Source organism: Bos javanicus, chromosome X, assembly GCF_032452875.1.
Source record: "Bos javanicus breed banteng chromosome X, ARS-OSU_banteng_1.0, whole genome shotgun sequence".
NCBI classification, from domain to species: domain Eukaryota; kingdom Metazoa; phylum Chordata; class Mammalia; order Artiodactyla; family Bovidae; genus Bos; species Bos javanicus.
In genome coordinates this window covers 7,819,933-7,845,439 of record NC_083897.1, presented here as the reverse complement: position 1 = coordinate 7,845,439, position 25,507 = coordinate 7,819,933, and the positions used below count along the sequence as shown (strand labels likewise).

The 25,507-nt window shown below is 35.4% G+C and overlaps 1 protein-coding gene across 14 annotated transcripts in view; it reads left to right on the top strand.

The window, feature by feature from the left end:
• Positions 1-25,507, top strand: part of THOC2 (THO complex subunit 2) — a 118,753-nt gene that overhangs the window by 73,632 nt on the left and 19,614 nt on the right. For 9 of the 14 annotated variants that reach the window (XM_061409452.1, XM_061409457.1, XM_061409454.1 and 6 more), the window contains exons 13-30: positions 3,096-3,137; positions 3,579-3,709; positions 3,809-3,910; positions 7,764-7,860; positions 8,505-8,598; positions 9,015-9,095; positions 11,966-12,062; positions 13,479-13,596; positions 14,589-14,768; positions 15,868-16,032; positions 20,412-20,687; positions 21,697-21,838; positions 22,498-22,655; positions 23,554-23,682; positions 24,047-24,178; positions 24,268-24,452; positions 24,959-25,137; positions 25,386-25,488. In XM_061409452.1, the coding sequence (XP_061265436.1) occupies positions 3,096-3,137; positions 3,579-3,709; positions 3,809-3,910; positions 7,764-7,860; positions 8,505-8,598; positions 9,015-9,095; positions 11,966-12,062; positions 13,479-13,596; positions 14,589-14,768; positions 15,868-16,032; positions 20,412-20,687; positions 21,697-21,838; positions 22,498-22,655; positions 23,554-23,682; positions 24,047-24,178; positions 24,268-24,452; positions 24,959-25,137; positions 25,386-25,488 (2,411 nt within the window). The remainder of the gene's footprint in view (positions 1-3,095; positions 3,138-3,578; positions 3,710-3,808; positions 3,911-7,763; positions 7,861-8,504; positions 8,599-9,014; positions 9,096-11,965; positions 12,063-13,478; positions 13,597-14,588; positions 14,769-15,867; positions 16,033-20,411; positions 20,688-21,696; positions 21,839-22,497; positions 22,656-23,553; positions 23,683-24,046; positions 24,179-24,267; positions 24,453-24,958; positions 25,138-25,385; positions 25,489-25,507) is intronic. The other 5 variants (XM_061409456.1, XM_061409461.1, XM_061409460.1 and 2 more) reach the window with 1 other exon arrangement.

The following is a 25,507-nucleotide window of genomic DNA, read 5'->3' as shown; positions in this document are numbered from 1 at the left end:
ATCTTAATTTTTCCCATTAGTTGTGTTTTTTACCTGGGAGGGGTATGTAAACATACAAGGAGAGGCAGACATTTAAATCTATTAGTAGGCAAATGGAGACTCTTATGTACAAACAGTGTAATTTTAAAAACTATGTTTTATACAAGAAAAGAAAGTAGAATTTTTAGTGTGGACCACATGCATGCAGTAAACAAACACTTGATTTAACTCTTGTAACTCCGCTCTGTTTCCTGAAATTGAACCTCAGTGTTTAGTTTCAGAAAAGATAATTCAAAGTGTGTAAAAGAGAGCTAACATTTAAAAATTACCCTGGGATAAAAACTGAGCCAGCGCTTATGTCATCTTGTGTGTGGGTGACCATATTAGACATTCTTCGGCATCTTCGTAGAGGTTTGTCTTGACTGAAAAAGAAATGTGGTGGAAGATAGTACTTTTCATTTAGTATCCTACCCTGTGATTTCATAAATGATGTAGTATCAAAGTTAAGGGATTATTTCTAACTAAGTGTTTTGTAAAGTCTTTAAGAATTTCTGATTGAAAGTTAAAAAGACTTTGAACCAAAACACTGAAATACGATTCAGTTATCTCTTCTCCAGGCTTGATAAACTCAGGTTCCCATTACTTTTAATTTATAGGTTATATTTTCCTATTTTAAGTTACTGTGATGAGTCTCTATCAAAAGGTTTTCTCATAGAGTAGTTTTAAGACAAATCTGAAGTTCTTAGCCCATTCCATGGAACATAGTACTCAGTGAATGATAGCTAATAAGAACAAGAAAAATAAGGATGTTGAAAATAATGCCATGACTTATTTAAATGTAGCTTTGAATTCTAATCTAGGCTTAAATTTAAGTATTTTTCATTTTTTCCCTTTTCTGAGATAAAGTATACTCCAGTATGCTACTACTTTAGTATTTGAAACATTCATGAGTAAAAAGTACTAAAAATGTTACATTAGTAATAAAAAAAGTAATTTATCTAGTTATATCTACGACTTTCCCCAACCTTTATTTTTCAACTCTCCAAAAGCCGCTTCTTGATGAACCTATTTTTTTTTGTATGTGGGGGGGGAGCTGTGTGCTCGGTACTGTTATGTAGCCCTGACAGCTACTCTGTCATTGTAGGGCAAGAATGAAACCTGCTTGGGGTCATTTATAGCTGATGGTCTGTGTAGACATAATTGTGTGTGCTCAATTTTATTCAGACTTAAAAATTCAGTTCCTAATAGTACATTGGTAAGCCTAGTTTTGGTCTTAAAGAGATCTTCAAAGAACTATCTTTGTCAGTTCCTCAAAGATAGAAACTTTCTCCTGCTCGTCTTTGAATTCCCAGTGCCTGGAACATAGTAAACAAATGCAAGAATGATTATCTTTTGTCCACCCCCATCCTTTCTCCCACTTCTGCCTGACCATTCAATAAAGCTTTTAGTATTCTTTTGTGGGAATGGAGAGTTTTGTATGTGCTCTGAATTAAAAAGCATATTAAGTTAAACTAAAGGAAACAAGGAAGTGGAATGTGTAAAGAAAATCACTTTTACCTATGTGTCTATCTTGATATTTTTTTGTTCATCTTTATTATAACTAGCCTTTGATAGAAACATTTTCTTACTGTTCTTGTAGATAGTTTCATTGTGCTTTCCATATTTCTTTCTCTCTTTCAAATTTTCCTGTTTGTGAAATCCAGAGAATTGATACATAGACATTAAAAACTAATGAAAGTATCTAGTAAGGGAATTAGGACAGCTTAATAACTAGGAAAATGTCTTATTAGTATGGAGAAAACTGCATGTAGCTTTTTTAGGTTCATTTGAATTGTAGTATACTGAACTGAACTGATGCTAGGAAAAGAGTAACTTAACTGCCTTTATCCCCAACACAATACACTGTAAACCTAATTCTTCCAATTATGACATACCCTTATTTCTGCCTCCCAGGGTACACCCAGTATGCCATGAAGATTACCCCCCTCCTCCCAACAAAATAAAAGCAACTGTCTAGTTTGTTTTCTGCCAAGCCACTTCTTCATAACCAGACTCCTTATTTGCTGACCAGGATATATGTTGATGCCTAAATTGTTTCTGTGAAAGGGAGCCATATTTTTTACCCTGCCAATTTAAAAAAATGTGATTGTTTGTTTTCCTGTTAAAGTAATATGACTGTCCCTGAGTTAGTCTTATGTGAAAATGTTGCATGGAAGTTAGATTTCCCTGTAGTAACACCCATTAAATTACTCAATCATGAAAACACACATGCACAAAATATACTTATCTACCAATAAAGTATGTGAGCTGCTTATTTGCTTTCCCCCTTCTCACACTGGATATTGAGCTAAATCCTTTCCAGAAATCTCAATTGTCCTTGAGTATCAGTTCTTCAGCTGTCCTTTTGGCCTTTGCACACTCCCCACAACACTCCATCTGAATATTCACACACAAATGTTATGATTTCATTTTGAATGAATAGGCAGCATTGTCAGACATGGCACTTCAGCAGCCCACCTGCAAATCCCTGATAAAATAAGGACCCAGGCCATTTTGTTCAAGTCTGTTTAAGTTAGGAAGTGGTTTGGTCTTTGTCAGCAATGTTAGTAATATTTTTGGGCTTATTTCTTGGTGAGGATTAAGTAGTGGTGAATTAAAATGTAGCTTTAAATTTTCTTTGCGTTTAGTTTTTGTTGTTATTGCTTTGGTGTTAGATTTTACCAATTCTGAGGGAGAAAACTAGAATGTCTGGAGGGAGAATTGTAAATGCATTATAACAAAATTGAGCTTGCTACAATTTTATAATAAATATTCAGATCAGTTTTAGGATGTGGTAGGTGTGTGATAATGAGGTTGAGGAAAGAATTGGCTTATAAATCTGGCATTTAAAATTCATGAATGTTACAAATTATTTGAAGGTTAGAAATATAGATAAGAATTTAAAATGTTAATTTGTAATAATGGCTATATGTAAAATCTACATGTATGTAACAAGTTAGGAAAGAATTCAAAACCACATGCAAGTTGATTGTTTTTTGAATTAGAAATGAAGTTGCAACAGCATAATCTTAATCTTTTTGCATTTTATTTATAGTTTTTTTTTTTTTTAATTTTAGTTTCAGTCTGATGGAAGCAAACAAGAAGATAAAGAAAAAACGGTAAGAGACTAGAAAAGTCCAATGTGTCTAATGTTTGTCTAGGTACAGCATACAGTGAATTTTACTGTGAACAAGCTTTAATCACCTATGCGAATAACTATTTTATACTTGTACATGTTGAATATAGCTTTTGGCTTATCATACAAAGTATCTTTTAAGATTGACAGCTTCCTGTTTTTGAGGATTGCCTTGTTCAAGAAAGGAAAAGGGATAAAAAGTCCCTTATTCTTGCTACACCTTTCCTTCCCTCACCTCATTTGCTTTCTTAGATAGAGAAACACAAATACATTGTGAAAAGTACAGTGATAATGTGGGGAATTAGATATGGTGTGTTATGAAATCAAAGAATGGCAATTTTTCCAAGGCTCACATAAATTTGTTTTGGGGGGAGGGATTAATATGCACCTCTTACTGAAATAACTTTTCTTCCCTTCTTCTTAGGAAGTTATCCTTAGCTGTTTGCTTAGCATTACTGACCAGGTATTACTTCCATCTCTTTCTTTGATGGACTGCAATGCTTGTATGTCTGAGGAACTATGGGGAATGTTTAAAACATTTCCATATCAGCATAGGTAAATATATAATATTTTGTATTTTTAGTTAAACAGTTCTAGTGCACTAACCTTGAAATGTTTAACTGTTCATAATTCTTCATCTCATCATTTTTAAAGATATCGTCTGTATGGCCAGTGGAAGAATGAAACTTACAACAGTCATCCACTTTTAGTAAAAGTTAAAGCTCAAACAATAGACAGAGCCAAATATATCATGAAGTAAGTTTTAATTTATTTTTCTTCTTAATATCTGGATCTGATTTACTTTCTTTCAGCCAGCTTGTCTGAGTTTCAGTTTTGAGGATGCCCAGGAGTATTTACTAATGGTATAGCTGATTATATACTTCCCATAGAGTGACTACCAATTTTTGTGGTTTTTAGCTTGTTTTGACTATAATATTAGCTTTTGTAGGTGTCATTTTGCAAAGCTACAAACTCTATAAAAATCCTTTATAGGATTAATTATAGGATTTTTTTTAAAGGAGGGCATACTGTGGCCTTTGCTCAATTTGGGTAATACATCCAATGGCTTATACAAGATAGTCAAAGTTCTAGGAATTTCTGCTAGCATTTTTCCCCCCTTTTTGGAAGATCTAGTAGAGTCATGCAGAGCTATCTCCTTAGGGACTCAACTTTTGAAACATTTCCATTTTTTAAATTTGTGTGCTTTATTTTCATGTCACTAAAAACATGAGTGATGTTATTCCTAATTCCTAGTAAACTGAAGTTTAATTATGAAAATTGTATACTTCAAATCAGTACTGGTTTAGATACTAATTACACTGCTGCATTGCAAGGATTTTCAGCAAGGCTGTTTTTTGTCATTTCTTTTACATTAGAGCAGTGGTATGGTTATTCTAATTAGAAGTAGTGCATTTTAGTTTAACTAGATTAAACAGTATGCAGTGAGACTTTCTTTGCCTAGTGATATTATCCTAGGTTGCAGTCTACTAGGAAACACGTGTGTGCACAATCACAGTCTGGTTTAATAGATGGCTGTTACACAGCATGTATAAAGTTCTCTGGGACAATTGAGAAGAAAACAAATTATTCCACCTCATGGAAGTTAGGAAAGGAAGGCATGTTAAGAGGTGATATAAGAACTGCTCCTTCCGAAAGAGTTCCACTTTTAAGAATTCCCCAAGTAGGGTTTCTAGCTTAATAATAGCTAATGTTTATGAAGCCATTACTATATGTGATGGACACTGAACTAAGTGCTTTATATGGATTATTTAATGATGTATTAAATACTGAATCTGTCTCTTCCACTCTCTACCCCCGCTTACTTAGTTCTTTCAGCTGGAGTATTATAGTGCCTTGTATTATTCTCTTTCTTCAAAATCCTTTGGTGACTAACCATTGCCTGCAGGTTATATGTCAAACTTCATGGCATGGTGATATAAGAGCACCTCCATGATCTGTCTCTCACTATTTCCATCCTCATTTCCTGTCACTTTTACCTCTAGCTGTACTGAGCCCCACGTATGTTTCCCTGAATGTGCTATGGTCTCCTTTTTCTTTGCATATATTTTTTTTGTTCATACAGATTTTCCCTTACCTCTTTTCCTCTCTCCATCTGGTGACCTCACCCTTGGATGGTGGGCTCCAGTGTCACCTCTGTGAAGCCTTCCATTGCATATACCACCAAGCAAAATTGATTTTTTTTAAATTTAATTAATTAATTTTTGGGGCGCTGGGTCTTTATTGCTGCGTGTGGGCTTTCTCTAGTTGCGGTGCGCGGGCTTCTCATTGCAGTGGCTTCTCTTGTTGCAGAGCACGGGCTCTAGGGTGTGCAGGCTCAGTAGTTGTGGTGCATGGGCTTAGTTGCCCCTCGGCATGTGGAATCTTCCCGGAGCAGGGATCGAACCGTGTCCCCTGCATTGGCAGGCGGATTCTTAACAACTGGACCACCAGGGAAGTCCGATGATTGTTCTTTATTTGTGCCGCCACTATTAAATATGCATATAAATACTATCATACTGCTTATGTATATTGCTATGATTATTTTTCTTTTTAAAATTATCTAATTTTTTTTTACTAGTTTATACATTCACATGTTTTAAATTTTAGTAGATATGAAAAAGTAGACAGTAAAAAGTCTCTCACCCTGTCCACTCAGTTCCCCCAAGGGAAAAAATGTGGCCACTGTTTACTTTCTTATTTATCATTTGATATTTTTATGTATATGCAAATAGATACAAATATATTATTCCCTCTCTTTTTATACTATTGATAGTGTATAATAAGTAATGTTCTATAAGTTGCTCTAATTGTTTATGAAAAAAAATTTTTTTTTAATTGTTTTAAATCTACCTCCCCAGCTGAACTGAGCTTGAGAGCAGGAACTGTTACACATCTTTGTATTTCTAGTGATTAGCACTCTGCCCATCATAGAAGACATTAATATGAATTAATGAATAAGTAAATTAATATACATGTTTATCACAGAACAATATGTACAGAATTTTTCATGTATTTGGATTTTTTTGTTAGCTGTAACTGTTACACTAGCCTTGAACAGTATGATTTTAGTATTCATTGAATTTTTTGAGAATGAAATCATTAATTTATTACTTGAGAATTTCACCAGTTTTGATTACTGTTTAAAACATGAATTTTCTATAGGACATCCAGTAATTCATTCCACAGATGCTCATTGATTGTGTTCCATATGCCAAGCACCATAGTTGCTTGAGGGGAAGACATAATCAAGAGAATATTCCTTTTATTATAATTTTTTTTTTTTTGGTGGAGGGAGGAAGCAGAAAGAAATGAAATAAAAAAATGGGAAAGAAATGGCTGTTTTTGTCAAGTAGGAGGGCTACCTGAAATAGTAGGGTTAGAAGTAAGGGCAGGTGGTGGTAAGCTTGAAAGTGGAACAGAGTATAGCCAAAGTTTAAAACTGATGAGTCATTCTTTTCTATGGGAAAAAAAGAAACTGGGCATAGAGAATGGGAAAGGGAAGCAGTTGATAAAATAATTTTGATTAATGTATCAGTTTTGTCTTAAGTTTTTAAAGATAATTATAGTTTGTCACTTCCAGAATGGTCACATTCCTTGAACTGTCAACTAAATTCATTATTTGCTTCATTATATTTTCATTCTAGAAAGCTGTCACTTGTTATTTTTTCAAGTTTCTAGATTTATTATGTAATAGTCTTATCAGAAGAGTTTAAGATCCTGTGTAATAATTGTTTTGAATTTGTAAGCATTTCATAGATATAAATTTCCAAAATGTTAGTAAAAGAATACTTAGTAGAGGGTGAATTAAAGAGAAAGGAAAGAGTAGAATTAATTTTTCAGGACTTGATTACTTTGAATATGAAAATCAGAGAACTTCCTGTATCAAGTGCAATCTTGGCTATCACTCTTTTAGGGTCACTAAGACAGATGACATGAGGCATTTCAATGTATTACACCAAATTTGTTATCTTAATCCCTAAACTGATCGTGAGCCCTTCTAAATCTGAAATAATTATTCTCTGTAAGAAGAGTTTTATGTACTTGTAGAGTACGGAGAAGGTAACGGCACCCCACTCCAGTACTCTTGCCTGGAAAGTCCCATGGATGGAGGAGCCTGGTAGGTTCCAGTCCATGGGGTCACTAAGAGTCGGACACGACTGAGCGACTTCACTTTCACTTTTCACTTTCATGCATTGGAGAAGGAAATGGCAACCCACTCCAGTGTTCTTGCCTGGAGAATCCCAGGGACGGGGGAGCCTGATGGGCTGCCGTCTCTGGGGTTGCACAGAGTCAGACACAACTGAAGCGACTTAGCAGCAGCAGCAGCAGAGTACGTTAAGAGTTTTAATGCTTATTAGACTATTACTGTAAAATGAAAATGTGTATATTATAAGTGTTAAGCATTAATACAAAAGTTTAATACCCTCTTGGAGAATGCCTAACCAAAATAGCTCAAGTCCTGCAGTAAAGCATATGATGAGGGTGGTGGTTTACATGGATCCATTTTGGATATATGGGAAATAAATTTTTTTTCATGTGTAACAAAGCTACCAACATTACAAGGGAAATTACTTAAGATGATCCCTGCCACCTTTTTCTCCTCTTGTAGGCGTCTAACCAAGGAAAATGTGAAGCCTTCTGGAAGACAAATTGGGAAGTTGAGCCACAGCAATCCAACCATTTTGTTTGATTATGTATGTTTTGAGGTTAATATTATTTTCAGGGATTTTTCTTTTTGTTGTCTTTAAATTAGCACAAGTGGAAATAGAATGATGTAGCTTAAAAAATGATAGTTTTAGGGGAAAAATCTTTAGCAAATGAACCATTGTATGGTTATTCTAAAAGTAAAATTTAGTATGCTATATACTTAACACATTGATCTACTTTTCTAGTAATATGTGACAATGCTGTTGCTATAAACAGATTCTCTGACATTGTCTCATGTATCACATTTCGAGTTACAAAAACATTAATAAATACATTAATACATTATTTGTTGATTTAGTTTTTAGAAACACTTGAACAGCATTTCATTGCGATTCAGATGTAACACTTTCATATTTAGAATGTGATTTCTAAAACACATTTGACGTCAGTCTAGCCTCTATAATTCCAAAATTCAAGTTTGGATGTCCTGGAATTATTTCCTAATTGGAAAATGTGTCCTAAGAAAATATTTTCTTAGGAAATGATAAAATAGTAGGTTTTATATAATAAAACAATGGAAGGAAACTAATTTTAAGTATTATTTCTTTTGAAAAATAAAAAAGACTAGCCATTATTTAGTTAGCACAGTAAAAGTTCTCTTTTGATTAGTTAATGCCTTTTATTCTTTGTTGCCATCTTCCAGATCTTGTCACAAATACAGAAGTATGATAACTTGATAACACCTGTAGTAGATTCATTGAAATACCTCACTTCGTTGAATTATGACGTCTTGGCCTGTATCCTTTCAAATGAAGTAATTCATAGGTTTTACATTTCATAGGTTGTAGTGGTGAATGTTTTTTTTTTTTTTTTCATTCTAAGTTCCTTTCCTAACCATCTGAGGTTGATTCAGATAGCTGATTGGAAGATTGGCCAGTCTGGAGTTTGTGTCTGGGTTGTATATTGGGAAAGATAATGTTAAGATGACCAAAAATCTTTGATATAGTTAGATTCTATCTTGCATGCTACAAGATGGAAAAGAGGCTGCTAAAAAGAAAAGTTGGTACTATAATGAGTGTATTTTTCAATAATTTGTAATAAATTGAAGCTAACAATTAACTTTTTTTCCAAAGGGTGGCATTTTATTGTTCTCTTAGCTAAAAGTCATTGTTAGAGATGTAATGACTTAAAATTTTTTCTTAATTTATGAAAGATTGTATCATTGAAGCTTTAGCTAATCCAGAAAAGGAGAAAATGAAACATGACGACACAACCATCTCAAGTTGGCTTCAGAGTAAGTATTTTTATTTTTCCAAGGATGAAATTTCCATCCATTGTTAACTGCCGTGCTATGTATTCTGTTACTTATGCTAAGAAGAATCTATTTGTCAAGAGCTTTTGAGACTGTCTAACCACTCAGCTTGTTCTACAGAGGGTTCAAGTCCTCGGTTGTGTAAGGAGGTTCATATGGTATTTATTCCTTTTCTAACTCAAGAGATCAGTATTGGCTGTGATAGAATTTGGAGAAACATTACTTGGGAGATGAAAGTTCCCATCCATTCTATTATTTTAGAAGAATTAATCTTAAGGGAACTATTCTTCCATCTCTCCTTTCTATCCTGAGGTTCCAGTTACCTTAAAAGAACAAAAACTTGGTTGTTTCATAAAAAGCCCTAGCATTGGGTTTTTTCCCCTTGTGCCTTTGATTTCTAGCAGCCATTTACATTTTCTTTCAACCAGTTGTGTCTCTAATAGCTGAATCTTCAGTAACGCTCCATTGCCCTTTGAAGTCTGCAATCTGTCCTATATCATACAAGTAAGTTCTTTTGGAATCAGGTCCTCTTTCTATACTAGCCTCATCTTTTGCCCCTCCCTAATATTCTAGTTCACATGGAAAGTGAACTTCTTGCACTTTCCATGGCCCTTTTGCACATATTGTTCCCTCTTCTTGGGGGTACACATCCATGCCCACTCATCTCTTCCAGCACACTTCGACTTATTCATTAGATTTCAGGTCACTTTCTTTGGGAAGCTTTCCCTGTTAACACCTCCCACCCAAAACGTCAGAATAAAATGTCCCTCTTTGGTACTGTTGTGTAGCTTTTGATTCATCATAGTTATTTTAGTTTACTTTTCTGTATCTTTCTGTAATGTAAGCTCCTTGAGACCAGGACCTATGTTTTGTGCATTATCCTTTAGGTGCTCAGCAAATAATTATTGAAAAGGATGCAGATCACTTGACTTCACTAGGGTATCCTCCTCTTGTCTTGACTGGGATTTTCTCCCTACTAATGTGATAAAGACTATTGGCTACATTGGTCTTTTGTTTGCTTCTTGGTCTGGTGATGTTTCCTTGCACCTCCACAACTGGTGGCACATTCCTAGATAAAGTGAGATTTTTTTTGTGACTCAGACTTTTGAGGGGCAAGTGTTTTGTTGATCATTCAAGTCTGAGTTATATGAAAGATTCCGTTGTGTCCTAATTCATGTCACAGGTTGTGGAATCAGGCCTAAATATTTGAATCACTGTTCTACCTCATACCTAACTCTGTGACCCTTAGCTAGTTTCATGACATAACTGTTCCAGAATTTTCCTTATTGATAGGTTTATACTAACTTGAGATGATTATTGCAAAGATTAAATGAGATAATTACATAAAGAGCTTAGTAGTTACTTGGCATATGTATGATCAATGAATATTAGCTATTAGGTTGGTGCAAAAGTAATTGCAGTTGTGCATTGTTGAACTTTGCCATTTGATATTGAAATACATTCTTAAATGTGGTTATACACTTGTATAAAATGATGTTATATAACATTTTAATGTGCATTTCTCACTTTATTATTTTTTTGCTTATGACTTACTACTTGCTGTTTATTTTATATTTATTTTAGACTAGGGAAATGATGTTAGACAAAAAACAAATTCAAGTGATTTTCTTATTTGAGTTCAAAATGGATTGTAAAGCAGCAGAGACAACTTGCAACATCAACAATGCATTTGGCCCAGGAACTGCTAATGAATGTACAGTGCAGTGGTAGTTCAAGAAGTTTTGAAAAGGAGACAAGAGCCTTGAAGATAAGGAGCACACTGCCGGGCCATCTAGTTGACAGTGACCAACTGAGAGGATTATCAAAGTTGATCCTCTAACAGCTACACAAGAAGTTTCCCAAGAACTCTGTCAACCATTCTGTGGTGGTTTGGCATTTGAAGCAAATTGGAAAGATGAAAAAGCTTGATAGTGGGTGCCTCATGAGCTCACGGCAAATCAAAAAATCATCATTTTGAAGTGTTGTCTTCTCTTTCTCTACATAACAACAAAAACCCATTTCTTGATTGGATTGTGACCTGTGACAAAAAGTGGATTGTGTAAGACAGCTGGGGATGACCAGCTCAGTGGTTGAACCTAGAAGCTCCAAAGCACTTCCCAAAGCCAAACTTGCACCAAAAAAGGTCATGGTCACTGTTTGGTGGTCTGCTGTTGGTGTGATCCACTACAGCTTTCTGAATCCTGGTGAAACCATTGCATCTGAGAATTATGCTCAGCAAATTGATGATGTGCACTGAAAACTGCAGTGCTTGCATCCGGCATTGATCAACAGAAAGGGCCCGGTTTTTCTCCATGACAATGCCTGACTGCATGGCACACAACCAACACTTCAAAAGTTGAATGAATTGGGTTACAAAGTTTCACCTCATCTGCCATGTTCACCTGACCTGTCGCCAGCTGACTACCACTTCTTCAAGCATCTTGACAACTTTTTGCAGGGTAAATGCTTCCATAATCAGCAGGATGCAGAAAATGCTTTCCAGAAGTTCGCCAAATCCTGAAGCATGGATATTTTATGCTTTAGGAATAAACAAACTTATTTCTCATTGGCAAAAATGTGTTGATTGTAGTGGTTCCTATTTTGATTAATAAAGATGTGTTTGAGCCTAGTTATAATGATTTAAAATTTCACTGTCTGAAACCGCAGTTGCTTTTGTACCAACCTTAATATTATTAATTATAAAATTCTATTCAGTGGCATCAGCAACAGTTTTTCCCAGCTCATTTTGTTTTGGAAATTGAGTTAGTTGAAATGACACTTAATATTGTGCTCTTTGTTTTACGAACTGTTTTTTTTAAAAGCCCTGTTTCTTTTTTTTTTTTTTCATATAGGTCTGGCTAGTTTCTGTGGTGCAGTTTTTCGTAAATATCCAATTGATCTTGCTGGTCTTCTTCAGTATGTGGCTAATCAGCTAAAGGCAGGCAAAAGGTATTCATAGCAAATTATATGTAAATGAAATTCAATAATTAATTTGCTTCTGCTGGTATTGGGATATTGAGGTTGCTAGTATCTTGAAAAACTATTTGTTGGTTGTAGACTTAAGAATAATGGTTGTTCACTTATTTACATGGAATTATTTAATTAAAAGAAATTAAAGAAATTATAACTTACATATATAAACAATTTTATAATTTTATAATATTTGGCTATATATGTAACTCATTAAAAATTCATATTGACTATGCATTAGACTTTTGAATAAATGATTGATATATTTTAAATCCTCTTATGGCAAAACATATTGCACTATTGATTATGCTACTGGGCAGGAATTAGCCTTTACATTGAGCATTTGGTAGGAATGTGTTTATTTTGAAGGTGTATGTACTATCTTTAAAACAACTATTTTTTGAATTTAAACTTTAGAGATAGGTAACATTAATGTATCTTTGGACACTGTCCTCTTTTCTGTATAAACAGTTTTATTATTTTATTCTGGACTAATATCAGTGCTTAGAGTTTGAATTAGAATGTAGATTAAACCCCATCAGCAATAGACTGACTAGACTAAGAATTGAAAAATATTTTCAAAAGCTTTCTGGTGGAAAGCAAACAAATCTGTAAAGCTCTCTGGTGCTTCAAACAAGTATTATCTAAGTAATTCTTGACAGATTGTTTTGGTTTAGGGAAAAATTTAAAAAAGGAAAACAAAACTATGTTAAGGATCTGTTGGCCATTCCCATACATTTCACTCTTCTGTGACTGTTTAGGCCAGGAAAATAATCATGTTACTTTAAAATCTCTAGTTCAGTCTTCTGTACTGTGATATAGTTTTTGTGACCATCTAATGGAAAGATTTTATTGGTACTTGTTGCATACTAATTTGCATGAGGGCCCTCTTGTTTTCAAAAACTATGTTTAGAGAAGCAAGGCAAGTTGAGAGAGTAAGCACTTCCTCTCTTGGAAAAACCACCATTCTTCTTTCTAAGAAAAAAGGAGTCTTAGAAAAACCACTGTTCCTTTGTCTGTTAACTTGTATCTTGGGTATGCTTAGGTTTACCTTTCTTTGGAAACACATCTGCATCTATTTTGTAGAAAAGTATGTTTTTACTTCATTACTCAACAAATTAAGGAAGATCTTAGAAGTCATAAGGTGTCATTTTCATCAGTAGTCATAAACTTAGAGAATTCAAATGAATGACTGTTGGCACAGTAATAAATATGCTTAAGGCAGACCTCCAAACTGTCATCTTAGGCTCAAATATTGCAACTTTGAACTTGGATTTCCTTCCTTTTTTCCCTTTCTCCTCTCCCTGCCTCCATTCCTCCTTCTTAGTGTATTAATTACAACTGATTTACATTTGAAGTTTCAACTGTAGACTGTTTCTTATTTTTCCTAAATAGTTTTGACCTGCTTATACTGAAAGAAGTGGTACAAAAAATGGCAGGAATAGAAATTACAGAAGAAATGACAATGGAGCAACTAGAAGCCATGACTGGTGGAGAGCAACTAAAAGCTGAGGTGAGAGTTGCTCTTTTTGTTTAGTGACTTAAAATTCAAACTGGGTGCATGCTACCTTTTAAATTCACATTAAAAAAAGTACTTGGAAATATACCTCACCAAGGAAATGAAAGACTTATTATGCTGAGAACTATAAAACATTAATAAAGGAAATTGAAGATGATTCAAAGAAATGGAAAGATATTCCATGCTCTTGGATTGGAAGAATTAACATTGTTAAAATGGCCATACTACCCAAAGCAATCTACAGTTAATGTCATCCCTGTCAAAATATCTAGGACTTTTTTTTTTTTTTAACAGAACTAGAACAGATAATCCTAGAATTTATATGGAACCATAAAAGACCCAGAATTGCCAAAGCAATTTTGAGGGAAAAAAAAACAAAGCTGGAGGCATAACCCTCCCAGACTTCAGACAGTACTACAAAGCTACAGTAATAAAAATGTATGCTTGTGCATAATAAAGAATTTAAACATCAAATAAGTACATAAAGCTAAATGTCAAAGCCATACCCTTCTCTTATAATCATCCCCACCTCCTTTTTAAAAATGGCAATGTTCTAGTTATTTAAACCTTTTAAAAAAGCTGAAACAAAGTATAAAAGATAGTAATACATCTAAAAGGAAATAAATATCAAATCTTCTGTGGTCCTTGATACTCCAGCTGGCATAAATCTGAGCATAGTTACTCTGTTGTTGAATCTGCTCCAAACTGACTAAAGAACAATCCTTTATAAGGAACCACATGGTAGAAAGTGGAAAATATGTAGAAGTTTAAAGACAATTGGCAGTTATCTTTAAGCCAGTGACTAAAGCCAGTGGCAGTAATAGTGTCAATAAAATAAATTTGTCAGGAGAGGGAAGGATTGTAAGGTGTGTGAGATTTTTTATCTTCAGGATTGTAACCAAACCTTTCCTGTTTTCTTTTTTCAAATCAGATGGTGTGTGTTATGTACTGGTACGCTAGTAAAATGTATGTCTTCTCTTTTGCAGGGTGGTTATTTTGGCCAGATAAGAAACACGAAAAAATCCTCCCAGAGATTAAAGGATGCACTATTAGACCATGATCTTGCTCTTCCTCTCTGCTTGCTTATGGCTCAGCAGAGGAATGGGGTAATCTTTCAGGAAGGTGGAGAGAAACATTTGAAACTTGTGGGAAAACTCTATGATCAGGCAAGTTAAAGTGGCCTTTGTGTTTCTGTGGGTTTTTAAATCTTGATAATGGAAAATATAGAATGTTATGTAATTTGAAAAATGTCATTTTGCTCATCATATATATTATATATACCATGGTATATATATTTTATATATATATATATATATATATATATATATATATATATATATTATGGTATATATTATATATGATGTATATTATGGCATATGATGTATATATAAAACAGACATTCTAGAAATAGGGACAATTTCCGTGCAAATTATGATATTTAAGAGATGGCTCTAGGGGATATAATAGTATAAGGTTTTCTGTCATTTTTGAAAATTTCATGGTAATAAACTTGTATTTATAATATACACAAGTTTAGAACAAAACCCTAACAAAATGTGAATAATGATAATCATAGATTGTACAATGAACCCTTGATCAGTTTTAAGCTTTAACAACTTTACATGGTGATGTTAATTGTAGCACTCTCTAAGAATGTATTGATGTGTTCCTGGTCAATAACATTCAGGTGACAAAAGACGTAGTAATACGTCTCTAGTCAATAATGCGTTAAGCACCAAAACCTATGGCTAACCTAAAAAATGTGTTTAACTATCACCATATTACAAGGTAATAAAAAAATCACACGTGTTTTATAAAATTTTCTACTTTTAAGGGCCAAGAGAATTGACTTGTATATACATAATATTGTTCTATAAAATTTAGGTAAATATATTTTACCACTAAAAGTGGTGAACTTGAGACCCTGGTCAACTATCAAAACACCTGTGGCGGATTCATGTCGATGTATGGCAAAACCAATACAATATTGTCAAGTAATTAGCCTCCAATTAAAATAAATAAATTTATATTAAAAAAATTCTCAAATTAGTCAACTTTTCAGGACCTGAGTGTATTTTTTGTAATATGGTTATATGATTAAGTTTGTGGATTATCTCCAAAGTTCTTTCAAGTAGTAATATTTGAATTCTTACTTGTTAATCAAAATATTGTTAAAAAGAACATCTTAGTCATTTTGGAAAACATTACGTTGGTTTAATAAAATGTTAGCACATTTGTGTTTTTTGTCTTATTTTTTAAATTTAGTGTCATGATACCCTGGTACAGTTTGGTGGGTTTTTAGCATCTAATCTAAGCACAGAAGATTATATAAAGCGAGTGCCTTCAATTGATGTGCTCTGTAATGAATTTCACACACCTCATGATGCAGCATTTTTCCTGTCTAGGCCAATGTATGCACACCATATTTCGGTAAGTATAAGTATTTTTGCTGCCATTTCAAGAATGATTCCACATTACTTCTTAACTGTTTTATTTGTAAGTGCGTAGTTTGACATAGGTTATTAGAGAGTTGCTCTTTTGTTAGTATTCAGCTCTGAGCAGTGGTCAATGAACATAACCCTTTTAAAAAGGAAAGTCCTTCTACTTCTATAATTTTACTGTTACTACACTACCAGTTGTCCAAGTTGATATCTTATAGATCATCTAGAACTATAGTTTTTAAACATTAGTGCAGATCATCAGGAAATTATTAGAGAACCACCAGGGAAGCATCTTAAAAACTTAACCCCATGTCCCTAAATTCTGATTTAGAAATTTGAATGCTACCAGAGAATTTTTGCTTTTTTTTTTAAATAAGACTAGATGATTCTGATGCAGATGAATGTGGCATATCATTCTGAGAAACAGCCCTAGTGAGTTTCCTTAGTGACAGTTGTCCTTGTCAGATAGTTGACTTGCTATTACACATACTGCCTTGGAAGAAAAGACTGAAAGACTTAACCACCCCCAAACATTGTAAATACTCCTGCACTCTCTGTTGTGTAACTTCTAGGAAAGGTATATTCATGGTTCCTGTTTTATTTCTCCCCACCTACATAAAAAACAAATGAAAACAAACAACAAAAAGCAAACTGGAGTGCCCCCAAGTAGGTTCTCTCTTTAGTGACTGTGCTGAAAGTCAAGGAAGGGTGTGGGGTAAGGGGAGAAAGCCCTTCCTCTTCTTGTCTATCTGCCACCTGGACTCTTCCCTTCAAAGCCGTTACCTCTAATAGGAATTTACTTGTCCTTTTTCCTCATGGCCATGGTCAGTCCTCTGTTTGGAAACTGTGGTCTTCTCCACTCTGACTAGAGTCTAAGCATGTTCTTCATTTTTGTGTAGGCTTGGATTCTGGCCCTTCTGTTTATCTGTTGTTTTTAAGTCTGTACTATGCAAGGCTTTCATTACATATTTGAGGCAAGATCTTGGTTCCCCTCTCTTTAACTAGGATCCCTTCTTTGTTCCAGTAGGGATACAGGGCTGTATATTAGAGTTTGGCAAAACATGCTGAGAAATTTGGGATCTAACTGATCATTTGATCAACCTATTTAGTTGTGAACCTAGCTATTAGTGTTTACATATCAACTGCTACAGTCTCACACTTAACTTCTAACAACTAACTAAATGTTAATTGATTCAACTATTGCTTGCAATACTGTGCTTTACTCTCTAGAGGGAAAAAGACAATAAGGGAGTAAGATTGGGTTGTTGCTTCTCCTTCAGACTCTTCTCAATCCAGAAAATTTATATTGTCTTTGTGTAGGTATATTTTGTGTTGTTGCTCCACCCCCAGTATATCAGTCTCAGCTATACAACAGAGGACCTGATTTCTTGAGGGACTGAGGTGGTAGAATTGCTTCATCTCAGAAGTTCTGACCTACTGTGTACTATACTGAGAAGTGAACACACTAATCAGTGATATTGAACCCTAGCAAAGAGGAAAACTTGGTTGCTTGATGTTGGCTAAGCATTTCCAGGTCAGAAAATGGAGCAGATCATTCATACCAACAGCTACTTTTTCCATAGTCTGTAGAAAATATTGCTTAAGAGATAAAAATATCTAAACAAAGAAATGTCATTCCCCTCTCAGGGTTGAGAGGAAAACAGTTCAGAACTACAGAGGTGGCTGTACAACCAAGTCAGAGGTAGGCCACATACCACCCCCTGGAAAGGGAATTCCTCGGCAACCTTGGTTGCACAGGATTGGGCAGCCAAGCTTCCCTTGGGATCCTTACTTTGCCTCTTGCAAAAGCCCCTCTTGGAGAACCGCCCCCCCCCCCACTCTTAAAAATACCTATTTTGTTTTTTGGCCATGCCGTGAAGCATGTGGGATCTTCGTTCCCAAACCAGGGACCATACCTGCATGCTCTATATTGGAAAGGTGAAGTCCCAACCACTGGACTGCCAGAGAAGCCCCTTGAAGAACCTTTGATGAGAGAGTATGAGTATTAGAGGGCAGCTGGGTCCCTTCCATAAAGTGATTACTGGCAGACTCTCCTGGGAATAATTAAGCCAACCAAATACTGCTCAGATTGTTAGAGTGTTAAAGAGTAATTAGAGGTACAGCAGAGACTTCCTGGCAGTCCAGTGGTTAGGGCTCTGCTTGCAGTGCAGGGGGCATGGATTCAGTTGCTGGTTGGGGAACTAAGATCCCATATGCCATGAGGCACAGCCAGAAAAAACAGCAATAACAGTGAGTATCAGTTCTATTCCGTAGGTCTAGTTCCTCAGGTGACTTTGTAGAACTGTTAAACTTATCAATTTGACTGAAGATATGAGCTTGAAGAGGGGTTAAACTGACTTTAGGCAAGGAAGTATTTGTCCTCAACAAATATGAAGTATAGCCATCTTTGCTGATTGAGCCTGTTTTATTTTCAGCTAGATAGGAACCAGGAGGGTGCCTGGCAATAGAAGTCACAGATTCAGAATGAAAGGATTAGGGAGACTGGGGCTACCATATAACACTCTCATGTTGTTATTGTTTATTCACTAAGTCTTGTCTGACTCTTTGCCACCCCTTGGACTGCAGCATGCCAGGGTCTTCTGTCCATGGGATTTCCCAGGCAAGAATACTGGTTTTAATCGTTGAGACCCACCTTGCAACACTGGTCTCAAGGAAAGGCTTTCCCTCTAGTTCATATTCTAAATATGACCAAATCAGGTAGATAAGCTATCTTATGCAGGTAATTTCAGCACTGTTTTATTCTGTTTTGTTAGAACCTCAGCAGATATCATTCTGCACACATAGGTTCATATTAGTTAACTTCAATAGGACTTCAGTAGGATCAAAAATTTTAAAGTCTTTCTTATCACAGCTGCTATTCTCTCAGGTTTCTGGTGTAATTGGGACCTCTCTCCTAAGTAATGTTCTTTTTATTTATAGGTTTGTCATGTGTAGCCTCAGTAGTTATCAGTGTGCTCTCTAAAATGGGGATAACAAGAGATAATTTTTCCCACTTCTAAAATAATTGTATGATTCTCTATTCTGCTTGAGATATCCTGTGAAACAAAGAGCACTTGGTGTGCCTTCAAGCCAATGAGCCTAGAGTATGGCAGCACTCAGTGGGAACAGCAGCCGGATTGTAAGGAGCCAAGACTCTGCTTGTCATGATGCAGAATTGGAAGTAGGACCTTTGACTTCTGACCTTCTAGTTCTGGGTTCCATGTTTAGCAAAAACTGAATGATTTAGGTGCTTTTCTAGCATAAAGAAGCAGCTAGTTTTAGATGTCATCTTAGGTTCATCTTCAGGGATGATGCCTAACCCAGACAGTTTTCTGAATGAGAGCTCTTTCGTCTTAAACTGAAGGACATGAGACAGTAGCAACAACTCTACTTTGTATTGTTTTCTTTTTTATGCTTGGCATATATTTTATGAACTATTGATAATATGTGGTCCCTTCTGTTGTACTAACAGATTCTTTTTTTCATACAATTAATCCCGACTCTCCCCCAAACCAATCAAGCCAAAAAATAAGCTTTAGGAAGTCAGTTCCCATATGCTTTAAACTTCAGTATACCGTAGTCATTCAGAGAAAATCTTATTTGGCTTAGCAATAGGATTACCCGTAGGTCCTTGTTTGCCCAAGACTTTCCCAGTTTCAGCACTACAGTCTTGCATCCTTGGAAACCTCTCAATCACAGGGAGATCTGGACAGTTGGTTCTCCTACTTAACAGTCTTATGGTAATGTTCTCATAACCTTTCTTTGTGTTAATCCAGCTTCTTAATTGACAGATCATAACAGATGACAGGGGCTACATGTAGTGATAAAACATTCTGTCTTGGTTTGCTGTCCTGCTTAGTTCCTAGTGTTAAGACCATCTACTTGGTTCCCTTGAATATTTCAAAAGCAGGAGTGGAAACCCCACCTGTTCAGTCCTTGATGCAGCAGCAAGAGTATAGTGGAGGAAATGGTCAAGGGGCTCACATACCCTATTCACTTACTCAGCAGGAACTTGTGCAATAGGAATCTTCTGAAAAGCTCCTAGTAAGATCATAGGACTAAATATTGAAACAGCTTCCAGGGATGATTTATCTTTAATGTTGTTGGTAAGAAATTAGATTTCCTGCAACATTTTTGATTGGTTATTTTCTGATTCTTGAAAAGGGGACCTAGGTTTTTTTTTGGTAACTTTTTATTTTTTTACTGGAGTATGGCCAGTTAACAATGTTGTGATAGTTTCAGGTGGACAGTGAAGGGACTCAGCCATAGATATATATGTGTATCCATTCAAGGGAACCTAGGTTTTTATACTATGAAAGTCATTGGTATAAATATTGTATGTATGTGTTTTTACTTTTTTATCTCCAGTCAAAGTATGACGAACTTAAAAAATCAGAGAAGGGGAGTAAACAGCAGCATAAAGTTCATAAGTACATCACATCATGTGAAATGGTGATGGCTCCTGTTCATGAAGCAGTGGTTTCCTTACACGTTTCCAAAGTCTGGGATGACATCAGTCCTCAATTCTATGCTACATTCTGGTCATTGACAATGTATGACCTTGCAGTTCCACATACCAGCTATGAACGGGAAGTCAATAAACTTAAAATCCAGATGAAAGCAATTGATGACAATCAGGAAATGGTAGGTTTTTGTTCTAGTAGCTCAAGAAAAATAACTTCATGGTATTAATTCAACATTTTCTGTATCTTGGAATTATTGTAGCTCAGGTTTCTATCTTGTTATTTTATAATGTTTTTCTAAGTGGGTTTAGAAATGATCTCTCCATGAGTGGGGGCAGGGGCTTGGTGAGTGCATGGAGGTTATGATCAATCGTAAGGTATTCAAGTTTGCGTTTCTACTGAATGCTGTGCTAGCAACTTAAAATGGTCTGTGTTACTAATTGCATGAAGAATGGGAATTCCCCAGAGGAGAATTCTTTAGGAGAAAACTTTATTGAAGAGGTGAGTCTTAAACTGAATAGGCCTTGAAGATAGGTTAGATTTAGAAATATGGAGGCAAATTGGCGACTCTAGAGCTTCAGTGAAGGTATGAAGTAATCTAAGGTTTAAAGAGACCATTTGTACTATAGTGATAAATTTGAATGATTAGGATGGTGCCCAGTGCTGTAGAGCAATGAAAGTTAGAAAGGAAGGCTTGATCAAATTCAGAGCTATTTTAGATTCCTGAGCAGGGAAGCAATAATGGTAAAAATGGTACTTTAGAAAGCTTGCTCATAACAGTGGTATGAAGGATTCATTTGGTAGGCCAAGGGATTGGCATGGGGCAGTAGACCACCTAGGTGGCTTTTGGGTAATTCATTATGAGGTACTGAGAGCATAGACTATGATGGAGGTAGTGGGAATGCAAGGGACTTGTAGGCAATTAGAATGTTGAAACAGAGAAGGAGGGATCCAAGATGACTCTATGCCTCAGACTAAAAGTACCCCTGTTGAGAAGGTAGCCTATTTTGGTAGGGTACAAAGACTGACTTTATTGATTGGAGGTGAAAGCACATCCAAGTGGACTCCTAAACATCCCTGTTGAAGTAATTAGTATAAAACACTGGCATTTATCTCCTTACATTTTTTAATTAAAAGAAGGAGAAGTAATGTGCCTATAGTTAGAAAAGTATCTAACTTATACTTTGTAGCCTCCAAATAAAAAGAAAAAAGAGAAGGAGCGATGTACTGCCCTTCAGGACAAGCTTCTTGAAGAAGAAAAGAAACAGATGGAACATGTACAGCGAGTTCTGCAGAGACTGAAACTGGAAAAGGACAACTGGCTTTTAGCAAGTAAGTTGTTGGAATTGTTACATTTCTGCCACTTAACATTAAAAAAGCAGAGGTTTATAACTTTGGAGGTACTGAAGTGTATTATGTTTGTATTTCAACTCAGTGTTCACTATCCCATTGTTTGGTTTAGTTGCTAAGTTGTCTCTGACTCTGCGAGCCCATGGACTGTAGCCCACCATGCTCTTCTGTCCATGGGAATCTCCAGGCAAGAACACTGAGTGGGTTGCCATTTTCTTCTCCAGGGGATCTTCCTGACCCAGGGATCAAATTCGAGTCTCCTGCATTGCAGACAGATTCCTTACCAACTGAGCTACAAGGGAAGCCCATCCCATTCTTTGGTTATTCATTAATGCAGAGTTGACTTCACATGTTCACTGAAAGAACAGATTTAGTTTGTGATGAAATTAATTGACCATATTGGCAGCTTATCATTCAATTCGTATGTATAAAATCTTATTTCTGGAGAAATTATAGGTAGAAAAATGTCCACAGAGTGAAAATGAAAGTCTTATCCCAGGCATGACCTTTTGGTTACAAACTATAAATAGTTTGTGGTTTTATAGCATTCTCTACACTAAAGTTAATGTTGTCATGTTTAGTGACCTTGAGGCACTTGAGGAAGAAGTTTACCACTTAATATATTCTTCCCTTATTTTTAGAATCTACCAAAAATGAGACCATCACAAAATTTCTACAGCTGTGTATATTTCCTCGATGTATTTTTTCAGCAATTGATGCTGTTTACTGTGCTCGTTTTGTTGAATTGGTACATCAACAGAAAACTCCAAATTTTTCCACACTTCTTTGCTATGATCGAGTAAGTTCTTTTTATTGCAACCTTTAAAAAAAGTCTCACACAAAGATAGCTAAACATTATAATCTGTGGAGGTATTATTTGTGTGTAGTTAAAAGTATGAGCTCAAGAGCCAAGTGCCTGAACTTGAATCCTAGCTCTGCTCCTTTCTAGCTATATGATCTTTGGCAAGTTTTTTAATCTCTCTGTGCCTCAGTTTTCTATCTGTAAAACGGGATAATAGTACCTGATTCATAAGATTGTTGTGAGGATTAAATGAGTCATTACACACAAAAGCACTTTGATTAGTGCCTGGTATATATAATAAGCACCCCCTTGTTAATCCATTAACTCTACATTTGAGTTTATGCATTCTTAACCTTCACCCCCTCAAAAAACAACAAAAAAGCTTACACTTTTGCACATATATAAAAGCCGGGACACTTTTTAGTATGGTCACATTCACAGATTTTTGCATCTGGCTTTTTTCTTAATAATAAATTACTGCATTTTATGGTTTAAAAATCTGATTTATGTTACAGCCTCTTAGCTGCCTATTTCTAGTTTCTGTCAGCCTCGCTTCTGCTTAACCCTGCTTAACTGCTCCCTGTAACCCCATTAATATCTATGGCTAAGTCTGTTAAAAAGTTATGATGTAATAACAATGATATTTTTTTTCTTTTGTCATTGTAAATCAGCTTTCTTCATAAAAGTGGGTTTTTGTTGTTGTTGTTATTGTTGCTTTATAAATGTACTATTTTTTCACAAAAGCCAAAATCTTTAAAGGTCTTGGAATTGTGATAAGAGGGGATGATGCATTTAGACTAAACCTACCTGTTTAGTTTATTATGATTGGTATTACATGGTCTTTTAATATTTTGAACTTGATCTGTCTTCACATTTCACACATTGTTTCCTGTAGGTTTTCTCTGATATAATTTACACAGTCGCAAGCTGTACTGAAAATGAAGCTAGTCGATATGGGAGATTCCTTTGCTGCATGTTAGAGACTGTGACCAGGTGGCACAGTGATAGAGCCACGTATGAAAAGGTATGAGAAACAAAGACTATTAAATTGTACCCATTTACCATGTATATAATGACCACTTCCAGTAAGTCCTGGGTTGTTTGCTTTTAAAAGGGAAGCTGAGTTCAAGATACAGTTGTAAAACAATGTTTAAAATTTAAGCACAGTTCATTCATTATTAAAAAGTGCTATATTTTTATCCTATCTCAAACTAATATTTCAAGTTAATGTCACTGAATCAACAATCTTTCTGTGAAAACTACCTATAATTTAGATACACGTCATATTTTCCCACGGAATCATTAATCTAGTCTACTTCAGTTTCAGCTTCTGCTGTTTTGGAGGACAGAATCTTTCTTTAAAAGTGACAGCCTATTTTCTCCCTTAGGAATGTGGAAATTATCCAGGATTCCTTACTATATTACGAGCAACTGGATTTGATGGTGGAAATAAAGCTGATCAATTAGACTATGAAAATTTTCGACATGTTGTACACAAATGGCATTACAAACTAACCAAGGTAAGAAAAAATGTGTACTTCTCAAAGGTGTTTTTTCCTCCTTCATCCTGACGCTTTTATAACAACAGATCTTAAAATGTTTGTTGTAGGCCTCGGTACATTGCCTTGAAACAGGCGAATATACTCACATCAGGAATATCTTGATTGTGCTAACAAAAATACTTCCTTGGTACCCAAAAGTTTTGAATCTGGGTCAGGCATTGGAAAGAAGAGTGCATAAAATCTGCCAAGAGGAAAAAGAGAAGAGGCCAGATCTATATGCATTGGCTATGGGGTAACAATTATACTTTAATGTGATTTATGAGACTAGATTACAGAAGGATTCTGAAGACTCTAAAATGTTTTACAGTGTTGAAGTTTATCTTCTGCCTTACTTCAGGAGATTATGGGAGATTATGCGATCATGTTCCCACAGGCTGGTGAGAGTTGTCACTTCTGATTACTAGCTTCCGGTCTGTACTGGATGATAGTTTCAAAAGTCATACATAACATATTTTGGCTTGAAGGAAATGCAGTTTTATCATTAGTTGAATTATCAGATCTTCAGTCGTGGAAAAAAGGCATTTTAGTTGAAGGATTAGTTTACATTGAGGTTTTTATTTTTAAGAAAGCATCTAGGCTCTCCATAAAGACCTTTAGGAACTTACTGAAAGTTAATATTATTTTATTCTTTGGAACCAAGTATCAGAGTGAATAACTTGCTAATTTTATTCTTTTAAACCCCATGTTTGTGCCTTTTGATTTGTATTTGTATATTTAAACACTTTGTGCGACTTTCAGCTACTCTGGGCAGTTGAAAAGTAGAAAGTCATACATGATACCTGAAAATGAGTTTCATCACAAAGACCCCCCTCCGAGGAATGCAGTTGCCAGTGTACAAAATGGGCCTGGTGGTGGGCCTTCTTCATCGTCGATCGGAAGTGTATCTAAGTCAGACGAAAGCAGTACCGAGGACACTGGTATGCTTATTATTTGTATGAATTTATAAGTAATACATTTTGCTCCAGGAAACTGATATGTTTTGTATCCCATGACAAGTAAAATGCTGGCTTAGTGTTACTTTTTTGTTTCCTGAGTAGGAGTATGTTACTGCCAAGAAGTGATCATTCCTTTGTTTCTTTCTATCTAGTCTTTAATCATTTTGCTGTGAAATTGTAACTTATTTACATCTTGGGGCTTGTCAAATAAAGCTTTACCTTTATTTCAGATAAATCAAGGGAGAGATCTCAGTGTGGTGTGAAAGCTGTTAATAAAGCTTCTAGTGCCACACCAAAAGGGAATTCAAGTAATGGAAATAGTGGCTCTAACAGGTAGGAACACTGTGCTCTG